General features: G+C 42.7%; 1 protein-coding gene across 1 annotated transcript in view; it reads right to left on the bottom strand.

Annotated features, from left to right (window-relative positions):
- Positions 1-25,566, bottom strand: part of HSPA12B (heat shock protein family A (Hsp70) member 12B) — a 220,093-nt gene that overhangs the window by 100,228 nt on the left and 94,299 nt on the right. Inside the window, exons 5-7 of the mRNA XM_078674545.1 lie at positions 21,882-21,986; positions 19,595-19,711; positions 2,980-3,151 (exon numbers count right to left, since the gene is read on the bottom strand). Of these exons, the coding sequence (XP_078530671.1) occupies positions 2,980-3,151; positions 19,595-19,711; positions 21,882-21,986 (394 nt within the window). The remainder of the gene's footprint in view (positions 1-2,979; positions 3,152-19,594; positions 19,712-21,881; positions 21,987-25,566) is intronic.

Raw genomic sequence — 25,566 nt, 5'->3', positions numbered from 1 at the left:
CTAACTTTAAAAAAATCTTGTTCCTAAGCAGAGATAACATTATTTAAGTTCAATATTAAGTCCTTTCCTAAGGGACATCTAACCCTGCTACAGTGAAAACAACTTTTGGGGCATTGCCACTCTTAGGACATGTTTACATGAACTTTTACAAGTCCTACATCTAATTACCATACACCCTTCCTTATTGGGCATTAAGGTCTACTTAGTAGACTACTATTTAAAGGGAGGGTTTAGGCCTGTCAAAATGGGTTATTTTGACAGATCAAATTTGCAGTTTACACCTGCACAGCCACGCTACTGGGGGCACGCTTGCAGTCATGTTTTGCATTGCCACTTTTGGTGGTGACACAATATGTGCTGCAGTCCACTAGTAACATTTAACGTACAGGCTCTGGGTACACTTTGCAACATATATAGGAGACTTATAGGTAAGTTAAATATGCCAAATCAGAAGTATGGCCAATTTCAACATATTTTTAGTTGTCAGAGCACATGCACTGGGGCATGGTTAACCGAAACCCAGTGCACAGAGTTAAAAAGAACCAACAGATTCAGTACATAAGAAATGGAGGGTATACAACGGTTAGCACGCATTTTTTACAACGCGGTGCTGTTACCACGCTACTTTTACCACGCAAGTCGTTACAACGACTTGCGCTGGGGGGCACTCCAGGATAGTAAATAGTTTAATTTACTATCCAACTCCTTCCCTAGAGTCCACGGGGACTGGAGTTGGAATAGTAAATTAAAAAATTTACTATCCAGCGCCCCTCCACGCAAGTCGTTGTAACGACTTGCGTGGTAAAAGTAGCGTTGTAACGGTACGCGTTGTAAAAGTACGCGTCGTACCGTCATACATCCGAAATGGAGCTAATCATGCAAAAAGATGCTTTTTTACAAGCCACCCTCCATATGAAAGGCGGGGAGCGACTCAGCCATTCACTTAGCAGTTTTCATGTAAGCTGAAGAACCCAGAAAGGCCATCTGCATTGGCATGGTCAGTCCCATTTCTCTTCTCCAATGTAAATTCCATTCCCTGTAAGGAGAAGGACCACTTCACCAGTTTGGGGTTTTCCCCTCTTTTATCCCCTCTCAACTGCATGAGCCATATGAGAGGCCCGTGGTGAGTTTGAGCCCAGAAGAGAGTCCCAAACAGGTTGGGTCTCAGCTTATTCAGTGAGCAAACCACAGCAAAGGCTACCTTCTCTATAGCACTCCAACATTGCTCTCGGGGGAGCAGTCTCCTGCTGATAAAGGTTGATTCTGACGCTCATAACTCAGCTGTGATAACATTGCCCTCTAATCCCATGTTCTGGAGCATCTGTTTGGACCACAAACTCCTTGCTGAAATCATATGCCTTGTGTACAGGGGCTGTACAGACAGTGTCTCTTTTGTGTATCAAAAGCCTTCTGACACTCCTCGGTCCAAATGGCCTTCTTCTATTTCTGTTTTATTAAGAAAACAAGCATTGCTAAAGACATTCAGCTTGTTTTAACTGCAAGAATATAAATAGTTAATTGGATTAAATGACAATAAAAACAAGGCTGTGGTGTTGAGGCTTTCAATAACAAAGACATTGGCTGTATGTTTGGGCTTATTATGCACTTCCTTGGCTAAAATCACTGCTGAAGTGGAATGAAGCACCCACGACACAACAAGACAGAAAAGACAGTAGTATCTCCATGCACAATACACATGGGAGAGAAAACTTAATAAGGAAGACTGTAGTATGTAGAAGTTGAATAAGCTGCTGGACAAAGATTTCAATCAGAGCCAGAATATGTTAAGATTCAGACTAAGGAAAAAGCACTGCTTGGAAGAAATGTTCTGTTGGCACTATGGCACCCTGGTCAGGCAGACATGTGAAGATTCTTGTGGAGCCAGGCGTGACTGCTTCGCTGAGCCATGTTTTCAACTCGGCATGTACAACAACTAGTGGTGGCCTCTGCCCCTTTCGATGGAGATTGTGGCAGCAGATTCACACTCTTCCTATCTAGCATCCATGATTTCAATAAGAGGATAGAGGTGGGGACCACACACTTCAAACACACAAACACTTTTGACTTTGATGGAACTTGCTGCTAGACTTAAGTAAACTGAGTTAGGAGTTTTTGCCCAAACATTATCCTGTTTTTAAGGACTGTAACCTTACTGTGGTTAAGAATTTAGTCACTTTTATGAAAAGATACATACAAATTCGAATGGCAATTTAATTAGAGGTTTCCTCACACCTAGTACGCACCCAGTTAAGTAAAGGAAAACATAGGCAACGTTGTAGGTTTATCATTACACATGAGTATTGCAGAAATGAAAGCTGTATGCCTCTACACTAGATGAAAGCATGCCTGAATAGGAACGAGGTATGGATCTACAATGCCCTGATGAAGGCCACTGACCTGATAAGGCACTAAGAACAGCTGAAACCTGTTGGCAGAAAGATAGTTGATGCGCAAAACATTAATTTTGACAGCCATCAAACACTCTTTCTCTTTAGCCATACCCACTTATAAAGGAGATATGATTTGGGTTTACTCTGAGGTATTTTTTATCATACCTGGACTCCAACAAATACCCAGTTGTTACTTATACAGAGCTCTCTCAACAAAGTCAGTCCATCCCAAATGGCACTCAGCTTGTAGGATGGGAAAACTACACTAATGATGAAGCATGCTACAAAAAATGTGATTGAGATATCTTTTTCCAATATCCTTCTAATCCATGACACATGAGAGTAAAAAATAGAATGTTATCAAAAAGTGCCATTCTCTCTTGTGAGATATAAATATACTAATGACACATGTGCAGCATACAAATACCAATTACGTGGCATAGCATACTGTAATTTTAAATAAAATCTACCCATGATCTTTTCGGATTAATCCTGATGATTATGTAGATTCAAACAAGCGTTGAGAGCAGCAGAGGTGCAACATATACAGGTATTTGTATATGAAACAAGTGTTGCCAGCAATGCTTACCCTGCCGGAAGCTTGAATCAATGGATCGATCCGGTGAAAACCCATTGGTCAGCGGGCCACAGCTTAGGTCAATCAATTGATGGAGTCTCAGCTTCCTGCAGTAGATGGAGGCAGCCTCTGGCTCCAGAGCAATCAATAGCTGTTCAGGATAGTCAGGGGAAATCAGGCCCGCCTGTTGAGAACATCACAACCCCTTGTTAGTCCAACACTGAAACCAAAACCCTGTAGTTTTGGCGATATTTAACTCACAACAGGCGAACTCAAAAGGAAAATCATGCAAAAAGCAGAAAAGTGACACTATTGGGTCATGATTAATGGTGTTTACTACAAGGCAGTGCTTTTATCAAACTAGCCCTGAATCACTTCTAATTTACTACATTCGAACTGCACTCTCTGGAGTCAGACCTAAACATGGGAATGACGCATCCACTAAAATGAGCAGTTAAAGAGCAACATTTAGTCTAGTCAACATTTTGACTCAGCCCATGTCTACCTTAATAGGAATTCTCAACCTAGAATCAAAGGGGTTGTGGAAGACGTGGTTAGGTTTGCCACTCAATGAACCGGTTGGTGCCTGTAATACTGAGCTGTGCCTTGTTTCTGCGACAACTATCTTGATATAAGAAGAGGTGTAGTGTCCTGTTGATCATAGTGTAGTTCTGTTTCAGTGCGGCAAGAGTCCTTTGAGGGAACACCAAGCACACCACACTCCTTTCTCGGCCATTCCTGGCATTATGCACTTTTAATCTTTTTTCAGAAAAACAAGCCTTTAATAAAGATGGGTCATGGTGACTGGAGGGTTTTCCATCTTGGTTTGCCCACTAGAAGAGAGTGCACTTAACACATCATTAATAACCTAATGAGATGCCATTGTGGGTAACCTAAATGAGCCCCAGTGAATGGGGAAATTGAGACAAATGAGGTCTGGCATATGAACAGTCACTTAGAATGCAATTTAACAGCAGCTCAGTTCTACTACAGTAGGCATTTCATCTTTGCTTACTTGGCTTCCCTTCAATACATGGCAGCACATCCCCAGGCACCAGCAATGCTTTATGTGAACCATGGGCATAGGTATCAAGCCCTTTTCCCATTCGAAAATGGGCCGATTCTCAGAATCGGCCCGTTTGCGAACGGGAAAAGGCCTTTTGGGATGTATCATCCCAAAAGGGCATCGCAAAATAGGGAATTGGAAAATTAGCGATTCCCTATTTTGTAAAAGCATTTAAGGAATCGCAAATTGCGCTTCCTTAAATGCGATGTAACAAGCACCCAAGATGTGCGATTTCTCCTTAAGAAATCGCAAATTACCACCAACTTCAAGTTTGTGGTAATTTGCGATTTCTTTGAAAAATGCACTTTTTGGCATTTTTCAAAGTGCCATGTGGCACCCATACATGCCCCTAAGGCATGTATGTGCGCCACATGCTCATCTCAGGGGTGCATCAGGGTGTCCTTATGACACCCTTGCACCCTTGAAATTATTCTCAATTTGCAATTCTCTAATTGCGAATCGCAAATTGAGAATGTCTTCCCATTCATTCCTATGAGCCTCTTGGCCCATAGGAATGAATGGGAAGGTATTCCTTAATTGCGATTTGCAATTTGCTAATTGCAATTACAGAATGCCAAGGAATCGCTAACTATTTGTGAATTTTTAATTACATCTTGTTTGCGATTCTCAAAAAGCGATTCTCAAAAAATCGCTATATGAGAATCAAAAATAAAGTATTTGATACATATGCCCCCCAGTGATTAACTTAAGCCAGTGGTGGTTGCAGGTGGTGCCCGTCGGCACTCATTTTTGGGGTCCAGCACATATTTTTCCTCATTAGACTTTGATCCTGGGTAAGAGAACAAAAAACACAAAAGAAGAAATGAAGGAGGAAGAGAAAGATGGAAAAAACTGTGACATAGGGAGTAAACAGGGATGAAAAAGAACATACAGGATTTAGAAAAAAGTGGCAGTGAATGTAGGGGGATAAAAGAGGCACGAGATGGAATCAAGAATACGCATTCTTGCCATTTGGCACCCAGACCTCTGAAAGAACTTGGGCTGCTTTTACTAAAGCAAAACTATAAATTTGATGTTTGCATCTTATCCATTAGCTGTTTTGACTTCTAACCGTTGTGAAATTTGGTCACAAGAGAAACTGACATAAATAAGGGGGAGATTGGATCAAAGTCCCAAGAAATAGGCAAGTCTGTTTGCTACGACTGACAAGTCACTATGAAAGGTAGCATAGACAATAATCTAATGTTACTACACATAGAACTGTAGACAGAAATGATTGCAAACTGTACAAGAGAGATTTCAGCAATTTCCTAACCTGACTAAGGTTGGAGTCTGCGGTCATATAGACAGGAAGAGATCTCCAGGTTTTAGCAACAGCCATCGTGATTGGTCTGTCACCAAACCTTGGATATTTTGACCTTGGAATAGGCAAAGCTTCGCCTAGCTCAAAGGTCACACTGGTTAAAACTAGTGGAATATAGCTATAATTAAGTTAGAAATGTGCTGATATAGTACTTTTGTAACTATAAGCATCAATGTGAGTGTCTGCGGGCATGGTAGATGTATTTCACAATATGGGGCAAAGAACTTCCATATGCAGGTGCTGTGCCATTATGGGACATACCGGTATTTCATTGCAGGAAGACACTTATGGGTATGAGTGCATGGAAGTCGGGAGGCTGTGGAACTGGAGGAGACCTCTACGAGGGCGACTGTGTTATCCTCCTGAGACAAGCTGTTGGGCAGTTCAATTTGGGGTGGGGTCAATATCTTCACTATGGGGTACAGTAACCCACACCCTAGTGTCCCAATTGCTGGAGCTACTGCTTCGCACAGATGGTGGTAAAGGAATCATGACTCGGATATGTATATGCCTTAGGGTGGATATCCAGAACTCCCCTCTGAGGTCGTGAGTACAATGGGAAACAGATTGTGCCCACGACTTCACTGATGCCCAATGGAGTGGTACCCTGGCTCTCCTCCGCACTGTCATCACTTTATGCTCCATTTTGACTGATTCACGTTTTTTTTTACAGTTTTATATAGCGCAAACTTGACCCGAATCGGGTATCAGAGCGCTTTACATAGCACCAGTTGCATTACATGAGGACACATTCCTTTTGTTTTTGTTAGGCACGGGGAGATTGAGTGATTTGCCCAGAATCACGGGATATTCAGCGTCATTGCCGAGACACGAACCCAGTTCCCCAGATTCGAGGTCGACCGCCCTAGCCGTTAGGCCAACTCCTCTCCCCAACGTTAATTTCATACATAGAACATATGACACCCCAGCTATGTTACATACACTAGATCGCACTAGAGTGTGAGAATGTCCTAAATGCTGCCAGGAGGTAGCCACCTATTTCTATTTAATGTGGGACGTCCCCCACATACATACATGCTGGATGCAGGTAGCCGATTGCTATCAGACAGAGTTCCAGGTTGACTTGCATAATAACCCATAAGCCCGCCAGCTTAGCATAGGAGCTAGTAATTCAAAAAATAAAATGAAATGTAAGTTTATCCATTTCACACTGTTACTGGCATGCAGGCGACTGGCAGCACATTGGTTGAGGCGGCAGGTGCCAGTGGTTGGTAGGTGGAGATAAGATGTTGGGGAATGGAGCAGTTCAGGCTGGACTGTTCCCATTGGAGCAGGGTCAAACCTGATTTGCATCCTGCTGGCTCCAAACTGAAGTGGCATCGTGTGGAAAACAGTGGCTGAGATTAAGCCAAGCATTCCATAAATCACTTTTTGTATACTTTAGTATGTCCTTACTACTGAATCATTTGTTTGTTAATAGCGAAAAAGAGTAAACTTACACAAGAGTGTAAGTTTACCTTTGTGAATCGGGTCATATATGTTTCTCTGATCAGTCAATAATAGATCCACAACATTATGTGTAATCAACATATTTGTTGTAGAGTCTTTACAAGCCAATGTGGATTATTGGTGTAGAGCAGGGTAAAATATCTCCTCAATTCTTTGTAATTTGTAGAAGATGAATTGAAGGTTGACCTCTTTAATCACCCAAATGGTGGAGTAAATTAATCTGCCCAGGAATGTGTGCCTTTGAAAGACTTGAAATTCTGTAGACCTATGTGTGACAACCAGCTGCCAGAGACATAGGTTTAACTACTTTTGTGTGTGTTTATTGTTCACATGCTGAAGAAGAATCAAACCATGCCAGGCATGTAGATGCAGCACCCTGTGTTGAGGAGTGTGCATACTTTCAGTAATCCGTGCATTTACCTAGGCAAAGCTTGTCTGACCTCTTTCCTAATAACATAATCTGTGTGTTTTCACACATATGACTGTTTCTCCCTAACCTGTCTTTTAAAGGTTGGCACAGCTGGGCAGCAGTCATTTACACACCTTTCTAGAGACCCCAAGACAAGTGTGGTGCACCTTATATTCAAGAAACTAGGAAGCACATGTATATGATGAAAAAAAAAGCCAAACTACAAATCCCAGAAGGCAGAGTGATTCTGACCAAAATTACCCGATTGGCTGAAAGGGTCACACATGACATAGGATAAATTGTTAGCCCTGCAGACACTTGTCAAGACCATTTTCCGAAACATGGGCTGATTTAGAGCAAACTCTAGAACAAGTCAAAACAACCATTGACAGACTGCAGCAATAGTTAATAACATGTCTATGAAAGGCCAGTGGGGTTGGTTTCGACTTAGACACATGTCAAACCACTGTCTGAATCACTAGTTGTGCTGGACAGTCAGTCACTTGTCAAGGTAACATCTAAAAGACTGACCTGCCTGAGACAGAGTCAGTCATTTGCTATTCTTGCATCTGAAAGGGTATTAGAGATGGGACAGAGTCTAGGGAAATCTTGCCACGTGGCAGAGTGAGGAGATGAAGGCCATAGGAATAAAAATAATGCTTGAAAATGAATTCCAGGAGCTTTGTTTTGATCCTTTCATGATTTTAGTTTGTTTTAGTTTTAAAGATTTGTGAGCATGAAAGAATCAAGATTTTGGCCAGAAACCATGGAAAAGAGACCATTCAGAGAAGTAAAAAGAATAACAAATAAATACAATTAAGCCGGTGAAAAGACTCTCAAGGCTGAGAGTGCCAGTCAACCACAGCCACGAAGTACACAAGGATAGCAGCCCGAGTCTCCTCCTTAGTGTTTTGTTGATAACAATGATGTTGAATGCTTGAAGGAATGGGTTTCTCAATGATCTTGTAAAGGATGCGAGCACGGGCAACTGATCATACTATTGTCCATCCATGAACGTTTTGTTTTATAATATAGTGCTTGAACGGTCAACACTGTCCAACAGAGAAATAGTTTCCCCCTTGCAGTTACAAATGTTTCTTGTTGATGTTTTATGGAGTTCAGAGCCTACAGCGTTTGAATAGCCTCAGGGCTCACGCTTTTGTCTGAAGCAAATGAAAAGACAAAATAGTGTAGTGTAGTGTAGTGTAGTAGTTTAATATAAGAGCAACACAGTGTGGTTTATTATATATATTTAATGGTTTAACCTATTCAAAAATGCATCACTACAATAAGAAATGTATTAGCAAGAAAGTAGAGGAAAAATGGCCACATGAACACTACTGCATGGGATGAAGGAATGACTTCCTGTGGTGGAAAGTAGGTCTAGCAAGGCAGATCCTCAGATTTCCACGTGGGAGGAGTTCATTTGGGAAACTGGAACAAATGATTTCCCGCCAACTACCTATAGTTGCCAACACTCATTGTTGACAAAGGCTACATTTTTTCCTAGTGACAGATGTAGAAAGTAATTGGCTTTGGAGATCCAAAGAAGAAAGTGGGTCAAAAGAATTTGGCCTAAATGTATAATTTTATTTAAGAATATTCTTTGGCTATAACTATTTTCATTATTACACAACATAAACGGAATGCATTATGGTCAGATTGAATAAAACTCAGGATTACTTTCTCGGAAAGAGAGAAACTTGTGTATTGTTAAAATTAACTAGGATAAAAAGATGTTGCATTATAGAATTCTACATAACCCCCTCGTGTAACAACATCTCTGTAGAGTGGTGTAAATATCTGGAAAGTTATTTTGTGCAAGCTGGCTGAAATCCGAGGATTTTAAGTAGTTTTCAGAGTTAGCCGTCACTTAGTGAAGTTGCCCTTGGATTCGACTCTTGATGTAGCCCGGGGAAACACATCGATGTTTAAGACTTACAGGATTTGGCACCGATCTACTCACACGGCAACAGCATGAAAGAGAAACTGGCCAGAAACCCACTGGGAGTGATTGACAAAGCCATGCAGGCATGCAAGCTCAACTTACACATGCCAAATTTATTTTTTATGAGTAAAAAGTCACAGCTGTGATTCACAAAATATGGGTTTTACAGGATGCTCATAAATAGGTCTGCTCAAATCTTTTCTTATGGGTAAAACTTCACCCAGGGGTGGGGAGTGAGAGCTCATCGAAGTGAACCATGTCCTGGACATCTCCCAATCTGACTTCGGAAGCAACGACAGCACCGAGACCACACTCGTCGCCGCCACCAACGACATCCACTCCCTCTTCAACCGGGGAAAAACCGCAGCCCTCATTCTTCTAGACCTCTCGGCTGCTTTCAACACCGACTCCCACCGCACCTTAATCACAAGACTCCACGACGCCTGCATCCATGACAAGGCCCTGGACTGGGTCCACTCATTCTTCACCGGTCGAACATAGCAAGTCAGACTGCCCCGTTCCTCTCAGAACCCACAAAGATCAGCTGCAAAGTCCCCCTAGGGCTCCTCCCTGAGTCCCACTCTCTTCAACGTCTACATGGCCCCACTCTCACCCATCGTCAGGAACGACAGACTCGACATCTGAGAGTTCAGCGAGGGGTTTTGAGTATTCAGAAATGGTTGGCGCACATCAGGTAGCGGTGAGAGTGGAGAGAAAAGCTGATAAGGAACGGTGCTGCTTGGTCAGAGAGAAACCAAAACCCCTGAGAAAGAGTGGGGGAAGACCCTCTCTTTAAGTTTATATACACAAGGTCCGGAGCACACGAAAAGTGTTTCTTCGAAGGTAATCACATATGAAAGAGAAATAAGATCAAACACCAATAGTCGTTTCTATTAATATTTATGGGTAAATGTGGTTCCCCTTCCAGAGGAGATCCAAAGAACATGAAACCAGCCGACACATGTTTCGTCAAAACGGGTAGTTGCCCGTGACTCTTCAGGGCTGAATGAGTGTGAATGGGGGCCAGTATCGGGGTACCGGTGATATTTCCAACCCGGTCCTGGTCGGGTAAATCAAAACAGGCCACCTGCGGCCAAAACGTAAAGGAGGAACAGCTGTTTCCGTATCTGGTTACAGTTTCCCGCAGCACTCCACGTCGGCTTGCAGCCCCCTTGGAGATTTACGTTTTGGCCGCAGGTGGCCTGTTTTGATTTACCCGACCAGGACCAGGTTGAAAATATAACCGGTACCCCAATACTGCCCCCCATTCACACTCATTCAGCCCTGAAGAGTCACGGGCAACTACCCGTTTTGACGAAACACGTGTCGGCTGGTTTCATGTTCTCTGGACCTCCTCTGGAAGGGGAACCACATTTACCTATAAAAACTAATAGAAACAACTATTGGTGTTCGATCTTATTTCTCTTTCATATGTGATTACCTTCGAAGAAACACGTTTTGTGTGCTCTGGACCTTGTGTAGCCAGACTCAACATCGTCTCCTACACCGGCGACACCCTGTGGATTGTCCCTCCCTCACCAATGAACCCACAGCAACCAAAAACAACTTCCACAATGGGATGAAAGCCAATGACACCTGGATGAAAGACAGTTGCCTCAAACTCAATTCGGACAAAACCAAAATCCTCATCCTGGGACCCACTCCCTCAGCTTGGGATGACTCCTGATGGCCTGTCGCATTGGGAACCCTCCACCCCCATGGACCACGCACAAAACCTCGGCCTCATACTCGACTCCTCGCACAATGAACTGCCAGATCAACCCCATATCCTCATCATTATTCCACACGCTCTGCCTGCTTTGAAAGACATTCGGATGGATCCCAACCGAATCCAGACAGATGGTCACCCATGCATTCATCAGCAGCAGACTCGACTAAGGCAACGCACTCTACGCCGGCGTCACTGAGAAACTTCTCAGGAAACTACAGAATGTTCAAAATGCCGCAGCCAGACTGGTCCTCAACATCCCCCGCCACAGCCACATCACCGAACCCTTTTGAGAACTCCACTGGCTCTCAGTCAACTAAAGAATCACTTTCAAGCTCCTCACACATGTCTACGAAGCCCTCCACAACGCAGAACCAGCATATCTGAACCACTGCCTCTCATTCCATGTACCCATCAGACACATCCGCTCTACCTAACTGGCTCTGGCCACCATCCCACAGATCCACAAGACTACCCCTACCTCGCCGCCAAGACCTGGAACACCCTGCCTCTTCAACTCAGGCAATCCCTGTCGCTGACCCAATTCAGGAAGAATCTCAAGACCTGGCTCTTCGACTAAACCCCAGCCCCTCTCTCCCCCTCAGCATCTTGAGACACCCACAGGTAAGTAGCTGCGCTATACAAACTCTGATTGATTGATTGATTATAGTGGCAGCTCTGCAGGTGGAGTGATTGGATGGGGTAACTGGGGGGGAACGGGACAAGGGATGAAAACAGAAAAAAAAGAAAGGAAAAATGACGTACCTGGCGCAGGCCCGCCACTCTTCTGCTCTGAGTCCTCACTGCAGCACAGGCTCTCCTGCGGCCAATCCTGACAATGCTCTCATGTTTGAAAGCAACGTTGGCCTGAGCGCTGTGAATTTACGCTGCCAGAGAACGTGGGAGCCTGTGCTTTGCTGTCTCCAACCCAGTAACACAGCTGGGTTGGAGACAGCTCAATGCGCATGCCGATTTGGCCGGCCTGAGACATCTAAACCGACATGCGCACTGATAGACGTGCCCGCCACTACCTCTACTGACTGCCTCTGCGATTGCCCTGCCCCAAAACTAGAACTTGAAAAGTTTTATTATCATTTTATTTTTCACGTTTGAGGCTGGTAGGGGAGCGACGCTCCTCCGCTTTAGCGGAGGACCACCACTGGTTAAAGGCAAGAATGCCCTGGAAAGTTTAGAGTCGCTCAGAAACATACTGATTTGTGGAGATTCATACATTTTCCAATCGTGCATGCCCTTTCTTTGAACTGAGATTTACTACTACTAGGGGGTGGAGAGATTCTGTTTACTGGTTGGTTTTGGGAAGAGAAACCCCCTAAAATTGGTGGCAGCATAAACGAGGCAGTCTCCCATTTGGAAAATATCTTCCCATGGAGGACAAAGAAATGAATTAAAATGTGTATTTGCACTTGTTTGCAATAACATTTCTTAGGGGGTTGCAAATTACTCGAATTTCTACCAAAATTACACACAATTTCACAAAAATGCAAACCCGGCATTTAGCGCAGTTCTTTAGAGTGAAATGCTCCCTTGTATACAATTTAGTCTTAAGCACGCATTTCATGCTAAAAATATAATCATAAAAATATAAGTGTACTGAACAACAGCTGTTCGTATTTTGGTTGTTGATGTTGTTCCTCTGCTCCTGTGCCAAAGTTTTCTATTAGAAAATGTATGCAATTACGCCACGCAGCCACGCAGCATAATGGTGTAATTTAACGAATTTCACGTAACATGTAAAGCACGAAATTCACAAAATTCCACAAGATTCCGGTGGAGTAACGGAAATCTATTTCAGGCCTTATTTTTGCATTAGCAAAAATAGACATGAGGAAATAGAATTGACAAAAAACTTTTGCGTCACTTTTCCCATGTTAAAAGTGACGCAAAAGTGGCGCAAGGGGCTTATAAATCTGCCCCCAGGTGTTTATGGTTACCCAACTCAATGATACTCATTTTATTGACCTCAGAAAGATGAAAGGCTGAATGCACCTGCAGCAATTCAAACTGGTGGCCATGAGGTGAAACACAAGTTTCTGGAGTGGATGCATTAGTTCCCTGAGCCACCAAGCTTGGCCTATAGTTCCTCACCCGTGCGTTGGACGGATGAGGGCACCAGTTTAGAAAACTTTGCAGCATGCACACATTTTTATATTTCTCGTGCACACATGCTTGTTTATTGCTCATGAAGTACCCTTACTGATCCTTATATGTGACAAAATACTCCATTCTGAACTTTATGAGGATATAGCAAGTTGCAGAGGAGTTCCCTAATCATAAGGAGGCACCTCGAGGGAGTAGCCAGAATATTTCAATAGCCCCCACTTTGAGCCAAAGCTCCTTGAACCAAGCAAGCGAAGCAAGCCATTGTGACCCTTAGCAGAAGAGATTGCTTGTTTCTTCCATCCACTCATCTATCCAGCCATCCTTTCCCCCTTCCATCCATCAGCTGCTATCCACCATTTCATCCTCACATTCTATAATCCACTGAATCTTTCATTCATCATTCAGTCTGTCACCATTTCATCCATCCATCAGTCCACCCATCTATATCCAAACCTATCTATCCATCTTCTAACCTATCCATCCTCCCTTTCACTCCTCCATCCATCCATAAACCCTTTCACTCAGCCATCCATCCTTTCACTCATCCATCCACCCTTTGACCCATCCACATATCCACTCATCCATCTATCCATTTACCCTTTCAGTCATCCATTCTTCCTTTCACTCACAAGTCATCCATTCTCCCTTTCACTCATCCATCATCCACCCTTTCACCCAGCCATCCATGTACCCTCCCTTTCACTCTTCCATGCATTCTATCACTCATCCTTTCTTAAATCTATCCTTTCTCTCATGCATCCATCCATTCTTTTGCTCATGTATCCATACTTTGCCCCATCAATCCACACATCCACCCATTTACCCTTTCACACATTCATCCATCCTTTCACTCACTCACCATCCATCCCTTCACTCCTCTGTCCATCCATTCACCCTATCACTCAACCATCCGCTCACCCTTGCAACCAGCCATCTATCTATCCTCCCTTTATTTATTTATTTATTTTATTTATTACACTTGTATGGCGCAACAGCTACCCTGAGGGTTTCCCGGCACCTTGGATCCGTACACTACCAGGAGAAGTGAGCTTATTATTCTTGGTTGAAAAGCCATGCCTTGATACCCTTCCAGTATCTTATGTAGTTTAGTTCCAGGCGTAGTTTTAGCGGAATCGAGTTCCATAGAACTGGCGCCAGATAGGCGAAGGAGCGTCCGCCCATTCGTACCCGTTTAAACCTCGGGACAACAAATCTTGCCTGATGTGTTAATCGAAGATTTCGGGAGGGGATGTATTTCTGAACCAAATTACATAGGTAAGCTGGGGCTTTCCCTGTGTTTATTTTGAACATATAACATAATGCTTTGAATTTAGCTCTGTTGCCCATCTTGAGCCAATGTAAATTACGTAAATGTTCAGAAACATGTGACCGCCCAGGTAGATGGAGAAGTACCCTGGCTGCTGCATTTTGGACGACCTGTAGCCGGCCCGTGATCTCTTTGTTGGCACCTAGGAAAAGGATGTTCCGATAATCCAATCTTGAGCCGATCAAGGCCTGAACTACAGTTTTTTGCGCCCCATCAGGGAGTTGCCACAGAATTTTTCTCAGCCACTTAAGAATGGCAAAGCAGATTGATGCTGTTTTAGCAGCTTGCTCTCGCATGGACAATTTGTCGTCGATTATTACTCCTAGATTGCGGGCAGAAGGTACCGCTACCGGGGTCAATGTGCTGGTCCCCACAGCTCTTTTTGTTCTCCAAAAATGAGCAGTTCAGTTTTATCCCCATTTAATTTTAATTTCTTGGCTTGCATCCAATTCGCCATACTCTGTAATCCAGAGCGGAGAGAGGAGGTGTTAGCTCTATCTGTTGTTGATAGGGAGAACACCAGCTGTGTATTATCCGCATATGAGAAAATTGTAAGGCCAAATTCTTCCACTATATTCGCAAGAGGGGTTATATAAATATTAAAAAGTAGCGGGCTCAGGATTGACCCCTGGGGGACTCCATATGGTGAGGTTAGAGTATTGGAGGTGTTATTTTTGGAGAAAACCTGATAAGATCTATCTGATAGAAAATGTTCTAGCCATTCCAACGCTGTGCCTCTTACCCCTATTCCTTCTAGGGTCTTGATCAGAGTTGCATGGGATATGGTGTCAAAGGCGGCACTCAAATCTAAAAGAATGAGTGCCACCGTGCCACCATTGTCGAGCTTTTGACGGATAGTTTCCGTTACACCTAACAGGGTGGATTCAGTAGAGTGACCAATTCTGAAACCCGACTGAGAGGGATCTAGCAGCTTGTTGGTATTGACAAATTCCGCCAACTGTCTATTAACGTGTTTTTCTAAAATTTTGGAGAATATGGGGAGAAGCGATACCGGTCTAAAATTAGAGAAGATCTCTGGATCACGATTTGCTTTTTTCAGTAGCGGTACCACCATGGCGTGCTTCCGTTCCGCTGGCACCACTGCTTCTCTTAATGACGCATTTAACAGTAATCTAATGACATTTACTATGTTGGGATCAAGTTGTTTAAAAATACCTGCTGGCATAGGGTCGTTAGGAGAACCTGACTTAATGCTGTTTAGAGTTTCTACAAACGTGTTTGGGTCTAATGGCTGCCATACTGTCAGCAGCTTCCCCAAATTATCTACCAGCTCGCTTGGCCCAGTGGGATTGGGGGCTAGTGACGGGATTAGGTTAGGATCATCATCTCCACTAAGAACTGAATAAATGTTGGGTATTTTCTCATTAAAATAATTTGCAAGGCAATTACATTGCTTTGTGGACAACGTTGGGGGTTCTGGTTGATGTGTTGCTCCCGCTAAGTCCTTTAAAACCTTAAATAAGGTTCTGGAGTTACTTTGTGCCTCTAGAATGGTATTTTTTGTAAAATCTCCTTTTGTTATTTTACATAAAAGATGGTAGGCCTTTAAAGCTTGTTTGTAAGTTTCCTTACTGGCCGCATCATAGTATTTCCTCCACTGTCTCTCCAGCTTCTTACATTTGCTTTTTTCTATTTTTAACCTTTCGGAGAACCACGGGACTGTGGGTCTGAAGGATTTCCGCTTATTCCTCGTGAGTGGAATAACTGTCTCTACAGGTTCAGATAACCAGTTATTGATTTTATTCTGATCTCTGACTCTAAGGTCATTTAGATTTAGATTGGGCCTGGAGTTTGTTAGCTGGGAGTTCAGGTCATCTATATTAATTTTCTTCCAATTTCTAAAGCAAGAGTTCTCGGGCCTGTCCAAATCTTTAGTATCTGGTAACCTGATTTCAAATCTAATCAGATGATGGTCGGACCACGGTATAGGCAATGCAGGCTCGCATATTAGGTTATCAAAGTTGGAAAAGATCGGGTCTAATTGATGGCGTGCTACATGAGTGGGACCTGAATTACATAATTACACGTTAAGGGCTTCTAGGTCAGATAGAAGGTTGAGAACCATAGGGCAGTTCCGGTCCTCTAAATGCAGATTAAAATCTCCAAGAATAGAGATAATGGATGCTTCTAACAGAAGTGGAGTGATGAATTCAGGAAGAGCCGCCACACATTCTCCAGCCGCTCCAGGGGGCCGATAAATCAAAATCCCAGTAAACGTGATTTGTGGTGTGAGAGGAAGTTTGAAAAGACCTGCTTCACAATTGACCAGCAATAAGTCTTCCCATTTGCAATTAAAACATTTTTTTAAATGATTCCTATACCCCCCCCACTTTGATTCAACCGATCTCTTCTGACGAGAGTGTAATTTAGAGGTAAGGCTGTAGCAATATCAGGGCCCAAACTGGCATTAAGCCATGTTTCTGTCAGAAACAATGCATCCGGTTGAAAATCCGTTAACAAGTTAAAAATATCCTCCTTATGTTTCGGAAGCGATCTACAATTTGTGCTAATGAATGTAAAATGTCTAAATACATCTCCATTTGCCTTGGTTTTTACCTTCTTGAACCATCCGTTCTCCCCAGTTATTCCTGACTCTAAGTGAGAGAAGAAGAATTTACATTCAGGGCAGTGGGGCGTAAGGTCCTCAAGGTTCAGTATATTACAGTGTGGGTGACCAGTGGGTCTTAAGCTGTGCAACTCTCTGTGCGAATAAGTAAATGACTTTGCGATTTGGGCAGGGGGGTGGCCCCTGGTCGCGGGCGGGCGCGGACGGGCGCAGACGGGCTTGCCATTGGCGCGCCTTCGGCGCGCCCGCTGCGCGCGTCCGCTGCGCGTTGTGCACATTGCCGGATTATATGCTGTTCCAGCAGTGTTCCCGCCCCCCGACCTCTAACCCGGCAGAATGTCGCTGTCCCGCCTTCAGTCCCTCCACATCAAGCGGGAAAACCCGTGGTGGTCCAGGGAACCGGCGGACAGGACTACGGGTGTTTGGAGGGTAGGAGCGAGGCAGTAAGTGGTTTAAAACAGTATTAAAATAATGCTGCTAAAATCACAGTCACATTTTAAAATAAGGCGTTACAACCAATGTGCAAATAGCAATGTCAAACTCACACGACTATTCCTGGCACCTGGTAGATGAACAATCCAGCGAGTGATTTCTCTGAGCTCACTTTGTACTGTTCCAGCACTCATCCATCCATTCATCCATCCTTTGGCTCATCCATCCACCCTTTCACTCCATTCAGCCTTTCACTCCGTTCAGCCTTTCACTCCGTTCAGCCTTTCACTCCGTTCCATCTTTCACCCAATCCATCCATCGATCCATTTTCCCTTTTACTCATTCATCCACCCTTTCACTCACTCACTCATCCATCCTTTCTCTCACCCTCTGTCCATTCATCCTTCTACTCATCCACTCATCCATCCATTCTTCCATGGGTCCACCTATCCATCTTTTTATTCACTCATCCATCCACCCTTTCACTTACCCATTCACCCTTCTTCCCTTTCACACATCCATCCATGCACTCATACATCCATGCATCATCCACCCTTTCGCTCATTCCCCCATCCAAGCACCCTTTCGCTCACCCATCCATCACTCATAAATCCATCCTTTCACTGAGTTACCCTCACACCCTTTCACATTAATTATGATCCCTGTCTGACGAGTTGCAGTGAGAAGACCGAAGAGAACCCCAACCCGGCTGTAGCTGCTAAAGCGGGGGGTTGATGATGCCACTGAGGCACAGGACTATAGTGTGATTACTATTAGAAGGTCTTGGAACTCTTAGGTGACTTGTAATGTCTTGAATAATATAAAGTTTGGAGGGAGTTTATTCTTTACACTATATAGGTCTATCCTATCTCACATTCCTCCATTTCATATTTGGGGAGAGCATATGGGATCCGTGTACCATCTGCTTCTTCCAGTCACATTCCTACTTCCAGCCACCATCGCTAGAGATTATTTTTGCGTCTTAAAAACACATCCTATAACATATTTTTGTGAATAAGCTTCATGGACACAATAGCCTTTGGAGCGCATCAATAATATACAGCAATAGGGATTTAAAATTGCTACAGATATAGGTACTGAGAATTTTGCCAGCAGGTGTCTTTTTGGGGGGGCACCTAAGAGGAACTTTCATTTACAGAAGTAGTTGTGAGTCAAGCACACTGAAAAGTATCTACTGCAGGCGGTGAGGGGAGCAGATCCCAGTACTTGTAGACAAGCGTTACCCTGTGTTACAGTTAAGAAAGGAATGCCACTTTGGAGACTTGAGACTTGCATGAAACTTTTGGCAGCTTGTAATTCTGAGTTAACCAGTTAGTCACAGAAAAAGAATATTTAAGATCGACTTTTTCACTCAGACATGAGGTTTGTGCCTGCTGTGGCTGATGACTAAACCTAAAAGATCTGTTTTCACAAATTCCTGGCAAGGGTCTGGATCTCTGATCAGGAGATGGAGATTCCGCATTACAAGCTTGTGTGTCAGGCTGAGCAGACCAAAGTTCAGGATTTTGTTAAAGAACTTTACCAGAATTGAGTTTAACTCTTTGGAAACTACATCATTCCATTCTTCATTGTCCTAGCACAATCCCACCCCTTCGTGAAAGCTGGGCTGGATATATCTTTAATAAAAGTAGCTGATCTGATGCAAATAAAAAATGCACTAAAAGAAGGTATGCTAAATCAGTGAAAAGACTAAATATGAGCTGTGCACAGACAAATTCTGCTCTGCAAGATATTACCTAGCAAATCTTTGTAAGGTTCTAGGATTTGTGGAATAGGTCTGGTGAAAGACAAACACTTTAGTGACCGGAATATGCTCAAACACAACAGATTCAAAATATTTGCCCAGATTCAAACGAAACATCTAAAACTCCAAGTTAAATTAGGTTATCGCAGACTTTGTTCATTGGAGTATAAATTTAAAACTGCTTAAGACCGATCAGGAACAAGTCACTGACATTGAGTTCAGACTAATTAAAGAGGAGTGATTTCAAAACCTTTTAACAGGCACCAAAAAGGAAGAGGAAATATGATTTAACTTAGGGAAGTCAGCGATTTACATAATCTTGTATGTGCAAAACTCTATTTGGAAGGGGGTATTAAAACTAACCTCACGTTTAAGACAAAGATCTCACCCTGACATCCATCCGAGCCCAGCATCATTAAGCATCCCTTTGCAGGAACCAGTCATCTTACCAGGTAGGCAGCCTCCCTCATGAACTGCTTGGCCGGCTGTTTCCAGATTGCGGGCACCGTGATCACCCATCGGACTCCACCATTTTCTGGCAAAGACGGGCACTGATCTCTGAGTTCCTTAAGAAAGTAAAAGGCAAAGTTCAGAAACATAAAACAGTCTGTAAAGTTGCATCCCACTTATCAACCGTGTTTCATTAATTCTCAAAGAGAACCCCTGAGCACAGCTCTGTCTGTCATGGTCTCAATTTCCAACATTGAAATACCCACAGGCACCCGTTTACTTCACTGCAAATGAGTGGATGAAGTTAAAGAGGGCAACATGAGGCAATTTTAAGGGTAGATAGACGCTTGAACCCCCCCCTACCCCCAAGTGGTTGATATTGAATTTTCTATCTGTAAACAAAAGCATTTTAGGTTTTGTTGAGCTGTAAGGTTGTGGGATAGTTGTAAGGACTTATCCACAGTCAACTAATATACTGTACTGGCTCACTTGAGAAATGCATGTGTTTCTTTATTTCATCTATATCATAAAGAACATGTCACCAAAATCCACTTAGCTGCTGACTAGATAAGTCAGGCCCATGTGATGGTTTTACCAAGTAGTCAAGTATACAACCTCTTGTGCTCGAAGCTCGGGTGGCTGAAGGGGCTCGGCTCCTACTAGCCTACTCGGCGTGGGCACCGCCATGTTGTAAGTCATAAGCCTCCTTGAATAAGAACGTTTGAATATAGCCATGCTAGGGAGGGATAGCAAGAGAATGTTCAGGGAGATCAAAAGATATGTGCCCTGAACCTGAATATTTTTATTTCCTCAATGTTTCTACTGCATTTGGGTTGCCTAATTAGTTTTGTGTTGGTAGGCCTAGTGTACCCATTACGTATTGCAGTATGGGTGTGTGGGAGGGGTAACTATACAGAGGTACCCATGGCCTTTTCCTTGAGTTCTTTGTAGAAGTAAAGAGAACATTGAATGTAATCCTGTCTCCAAATGGAAGCCAGGAAGGTCTTTTGGAGCTGAGTCATATGGCTACATTGTCAGAAAGTAATTTTTTATAGCACTGAAGGGTCAAATTTACTATAGCGGCGTGAATGTACCAAACACCTTTTGACAAACTTGACTACCCAACTCTTGGGCAAGTAAGGCAAACGTCATATGTGGTGTGCCAACTAGTTTCCACTTAAAGACCAACTTCTGTTACATGGGTCAGTGTAGATGTGAATGGAAGATACGGGAGCTAGATCTGCATAAATACACATATTACCCAAGTTTTTAATCTTGTGTCAAGTTTAGTGAATATGTCTCCCTTAGATCTTCCTTAATGTACATTGTTTATAATATACAAGTGAAATACATTCAGAAATAATAATTTTGGTGTTTACAGTAATACCTTTATATTAGTGCTGACATTGGTAGGGTTCATGAGTTACCTAAATCATTAGCACGAGTATAAATAAAATACTTCTGACTTTACGCAAGAAACCTAGAATTGTGGTACTTCTAAAATAAAAAAGGTAAACAATCACATGGAGAACAGGAATAAGCAGATAAAAAAACTTTGAAGCATCTCACCCCAAACCTGCATAGTTGGTCATTGCCAAGCTAGAAACAAATATATGCATTAAATCTATGTGAGGATGCAACCAATTGTTAGAGACCTGATGGTTCATAAGGCCCAGTCAAAAGAATAGTTGTTAATTAACTCCCACAGAGTTTAAAGGCAAACACGTGGTAACAAAAATTCCATCAGCGAAGCCTCAGGTTGGAGCACGCCAACGTATGAAGCCATTAAAACTACTGCACCCGGAAGGGAGGGGGGTCTCCTGAAGCCACAATGCAAACAAGGTAAAGTTTGACATAGAACCTCTCATAAAAGGATTAAGGAATCTCGGAGATTACATAAAAAATAATTTGTGAAGGAGCATATTGGCCTTCTCAGGTAAGAGAAGAAGCGTAGTTTCAAATTCAGTTCTATTGAGACATCTCCAGATATGCTATCAATCGGAGAACTCTATAGGTTTAGAATGCATATTTAAAAAAATTCCAGAGAAATCAGGAAGTACAAAAGAAACACCTACATTTGAATACATCTACCTTTTGGTAATTATTAAGATCTGCAAATTTGTGTCTTCAAACTTACACCAGTTTAATGATTTTTTTATAGAAGGCATCTCAACAAAGTATGATGCTATAAAAAGTATCATTATAAAAAACCCTGAATAAAAATAGTTGCGAAAAACTTCCAAAGTGCCTTGCGCAGGGTTCAACAGTGATTGTCACATGAGTTACCTGCATGGCGTGCTGCTTGAAGAAGCGGAGCGCGTGCGCAAACACCTCCAGGGCTTGGATTTTCTTCCCATTCACAGCTTCCAGCTCTGTTTTCATGGTAAGATCCTGAAACAATTAAAGATGATCATCAGGACACGTGGCCCATTTCTAAATCCCACTCGATCACTTTTACAATAACCATTGAAGCAGATGCCGAAGCCTTATATGCAAAAATATATCAATGTATTTTTGATATCTCAGAGTATACATTTTGCAGTCTGTTTTTTTCAGGACAGGTTTTTGTGTAGTTTTAGTGATGCCTGAGCCTGATCATTTAAATAGCAGGGAAACTCTCATTATTTGAGGAAATTGAAGAACAAGCTGGAAAGATACAAACCATGAAAAAACTATGTTAGATGTAGTATTGATGTTTGCCTCAGTAGTTAGTAAACAGCTGTTCAAAACTTTTTTAATTGTCCTTTTGTAGTTTTCCCAGTTCTGTTGTGAAGTCCTGCCAGCACCATGGTTCTTCCTCACCTGGGGATTGGAAGCACCGTGCAGCTTAAAGAGACAATAATGTATGTATCATCATATCTATTTATGAATGCCTAGATTTGTGGTATTATGAGATTCACACATATTCCAAGCCGTATGTATAGAAAACGAAGCAAATTCTAGATTTCCATCAGCACTTCTAATGCCTTGCACTTCTTTTCTAGGTGGAAAAACACTTTGCCTACGTATCAACGCCTATGGAGTGTTGCACGTCCTATTGCACTCCAGACACACCCTCACCCACAACTTTTGAAGGAGTGAATTTAACTGTATTTCCAGGATGGGACTGGCTCTGGAAGCTATTTGTGAATATTGATAAAGTTATGGGCTTAATTCAACCATCCTGCTGGTTGAGTAAATGGATCAAAGCCCAGCCACTGGTTGGAATACCAGGAGGCTGCAGGGATGGAATGACGAGTTTTTTGGGATTTGTTCAGGTCCATGTAGGAATAGGGATGAGATGTGAAATGATGTCTGTTCTGGAGCCAGGAAAGTTGTCGTAAAGTGATTTATTGAGGAGCGAAGTAAATCACGTCTCGTTAATCAACCTGGGTCGTAACTGTCATCCCATGGAATCCGGAGCACGGCAGTGTTCCTGATTCCAGGCATGACACACAACACCACACATTCCCCTTCGTAAAGGAAGAATTACAGGAACACAAAGAAATGATAAGTAACTAGAACTAGCAAATATTATACATTGAGAATTGTGGAAAGAAAAGACATAAATACAAATATCTGGAAAACACCATATAAAATACACAGATTGAATTATCTATAAAGATGATAGTCCTTAGACCAAACTGGCACATGACATTTCCTCTGTACACGTTGGACTGGCACATTGTCGTCAGAGGAACAGGAAGACCTAACTTCAGGAGAACAGTGATGGGTTGTAGGACTCGAGAATTTCCTCCAATTACTTGCACCATTGGAAGATCTCAAGCCAGATGAAACTATAGACCCTGGAGACACATCCTTTGGCCACAACCACCTAGGAACCTTAACAACCCTAGACAAGTTCCATACGTTTCCATCTGAAAGTTCGACAACTTGCCTTCCAACACGCGTGACCATCAAAGGACTGGAATACCGAGACTCACCAGACTTAACATTCCTGCACTTCTTGACACGGACCCAATCATTGACACTGAACTGGGAAGGACCACCAGAAGGAGCACGATCAACGTCAACAGAACTCCTGGAGCCAAGCATTCTCATCCAAGGTTGAGACAAATTGGAACCACACCTCCTCCCTCTCATCTTTTCAAAAGGAGACAGGTCACCCATGCTCCTGGGTGTGTTTCTGTAGCACCACAGAACTTCACTAATGGTTTGTTTGCAATCCCTTCCATTTTGCAAGGCAAGTTGAAGACCTTCCTTAAATACCCTGATCCATCTTTCCCCGATGCCGTTACTTTTGGGATAATACACTGACACACGTCTATGCGTTATACCATGACGCTCCATAAACTCTCTCATCTCCAAGGATACAAACTGCACACCATTGTCAGTGGTAATAGATTCTGGAAAACTCTCCCTTTCAAACACTTCGTTTAAAAACTTGATCAAAACACTGGATGTTATACTAGAAACCATCTTCACCTCAGGCCACTGAGATAACTGGTCTACCAAAATTATTGCATACATCACACTCTTGTTAAACGATAAAGGACCAGCAATATCCAAAGATACACTTTCCCAAACACGAGAAGGTCTAGATATGGGAAACAGTTCAGACTTAACGTGCTTTTGCGATTTATCGCTTAAACAACAATCCAGACAGCCCCTAACCCGACGTTTTATGCACTTATCCATTGCTGGCCACCAGAATTCACTTCTAACCCTTCTTTTCATGGATGTCATCCCAGGATGACCTTCGTGAGCCATATCTAAAATCTTAGGTTGTAAGTCATGAGGGACCACCAATTGTAAACCTCTAAACAAAACACCTTCTACAATGGACAATTCCTGTGCAACATGAAAGAAAGGGAGAAACTAATCAGACAACAACTCTTTACGAGGCCACTGGGTCTTTATAAAATTGCAAATATCACTAAGAACAGAATCATTAACACATGCTAATTTCCAAGCATTCTCATCAACACAACCTTTGGAGATTTCACAAATTGACACAACATTATCATCATCCTTATCTTCTTCCACAACATTGTCATCGGGAACGGGCAATCTAGATAAACAGTCTGCTAAGACATTTCTAATGCCAGGGATATATTCCACTTTAAAATGAAAGTCCTGAAGCTTGTACTGCCATCTGGCAATTCTTGAAGTTGCTTTGCCACAGCCCTTGGTAGTAAATAAATCCACCAACGGACGATGGTCAGACCAAAGTTTAAAAACAGTGCCATACACATACTTGCGGAAGTATTCAATGCCCCACCAGCAAGCCAGAGCCTCCTTTTCTAATGTGGAATATTTGCATTCAGCATCCCTCAAGGGTCGAGATGCGAACCCAATTGTCACCAATTGACCTTTTTGACGTTGCATTAATACTGCACCAACTCCTACATTACTAGCATCAGTGATGATAAATGAACAGTTAGCAGTATTAAACGTTGCTAATGCAGGTGCAGATACGATATTTTTCTTTAGCAATAAAAATTATTTTTTGCAATTATCATCCCAAAGAAATTGGACATTCTTCTTCATCAAGTTCCTCATGCTAACAGTCTTATCTGAGAACAGGGGAATAAATTTTGAATAATATTCTGCAAGCCCTAAGAAAGATCTGAGCTGACACACAACACCACAAGATGCTTTGTGTGCTTAGCACTGTAGGAATACCTGAAATGTGTGGCTGGAGTGTGGTGCTTTTAGAGATGTCTGGAAGTTCTCTTTCTCATGGGATGACAAGTGTGTGACTGCAAGAAGCAAGGTCTTGCTTAAGCCCTGGCAAAACCTTAATTACGCCAGTGAAATTTGCAAATTACACAATTTTGTATAATTTTTTGCACACAAGAGGCTGATTTGCGTTGAATATATGTCTTGCCATGAGACATGTTGTGCATAAAGCTGTGTCCTGCTAGTGCCTTACAAGACTGTTTTACGCGGTGATCTCTTGTCTCTAAAAAGGTACATGGGACACCCGGTGTGAGAAGTTGGCCTGGTATATGATGTTCACTATTCTAGT

This window comes from Lissotriton helveticus, chromosome 2_1, assembly GCF_964261635.1.
Source record: "Lissotriton helveticus chromosome 2_1, aLisHel1.1, whole genome shotgun sequence".
NCBI lineage: Eukaryota > Metazoa > Chordata > Amphibia > Caudata > Salamandridae > Lissotriton > Lissotriton helveticus.
Note: the sequence above shows the minus strand (reverse complement) of the source record. Positions and strands in the feature narration are given on the sequence as shown.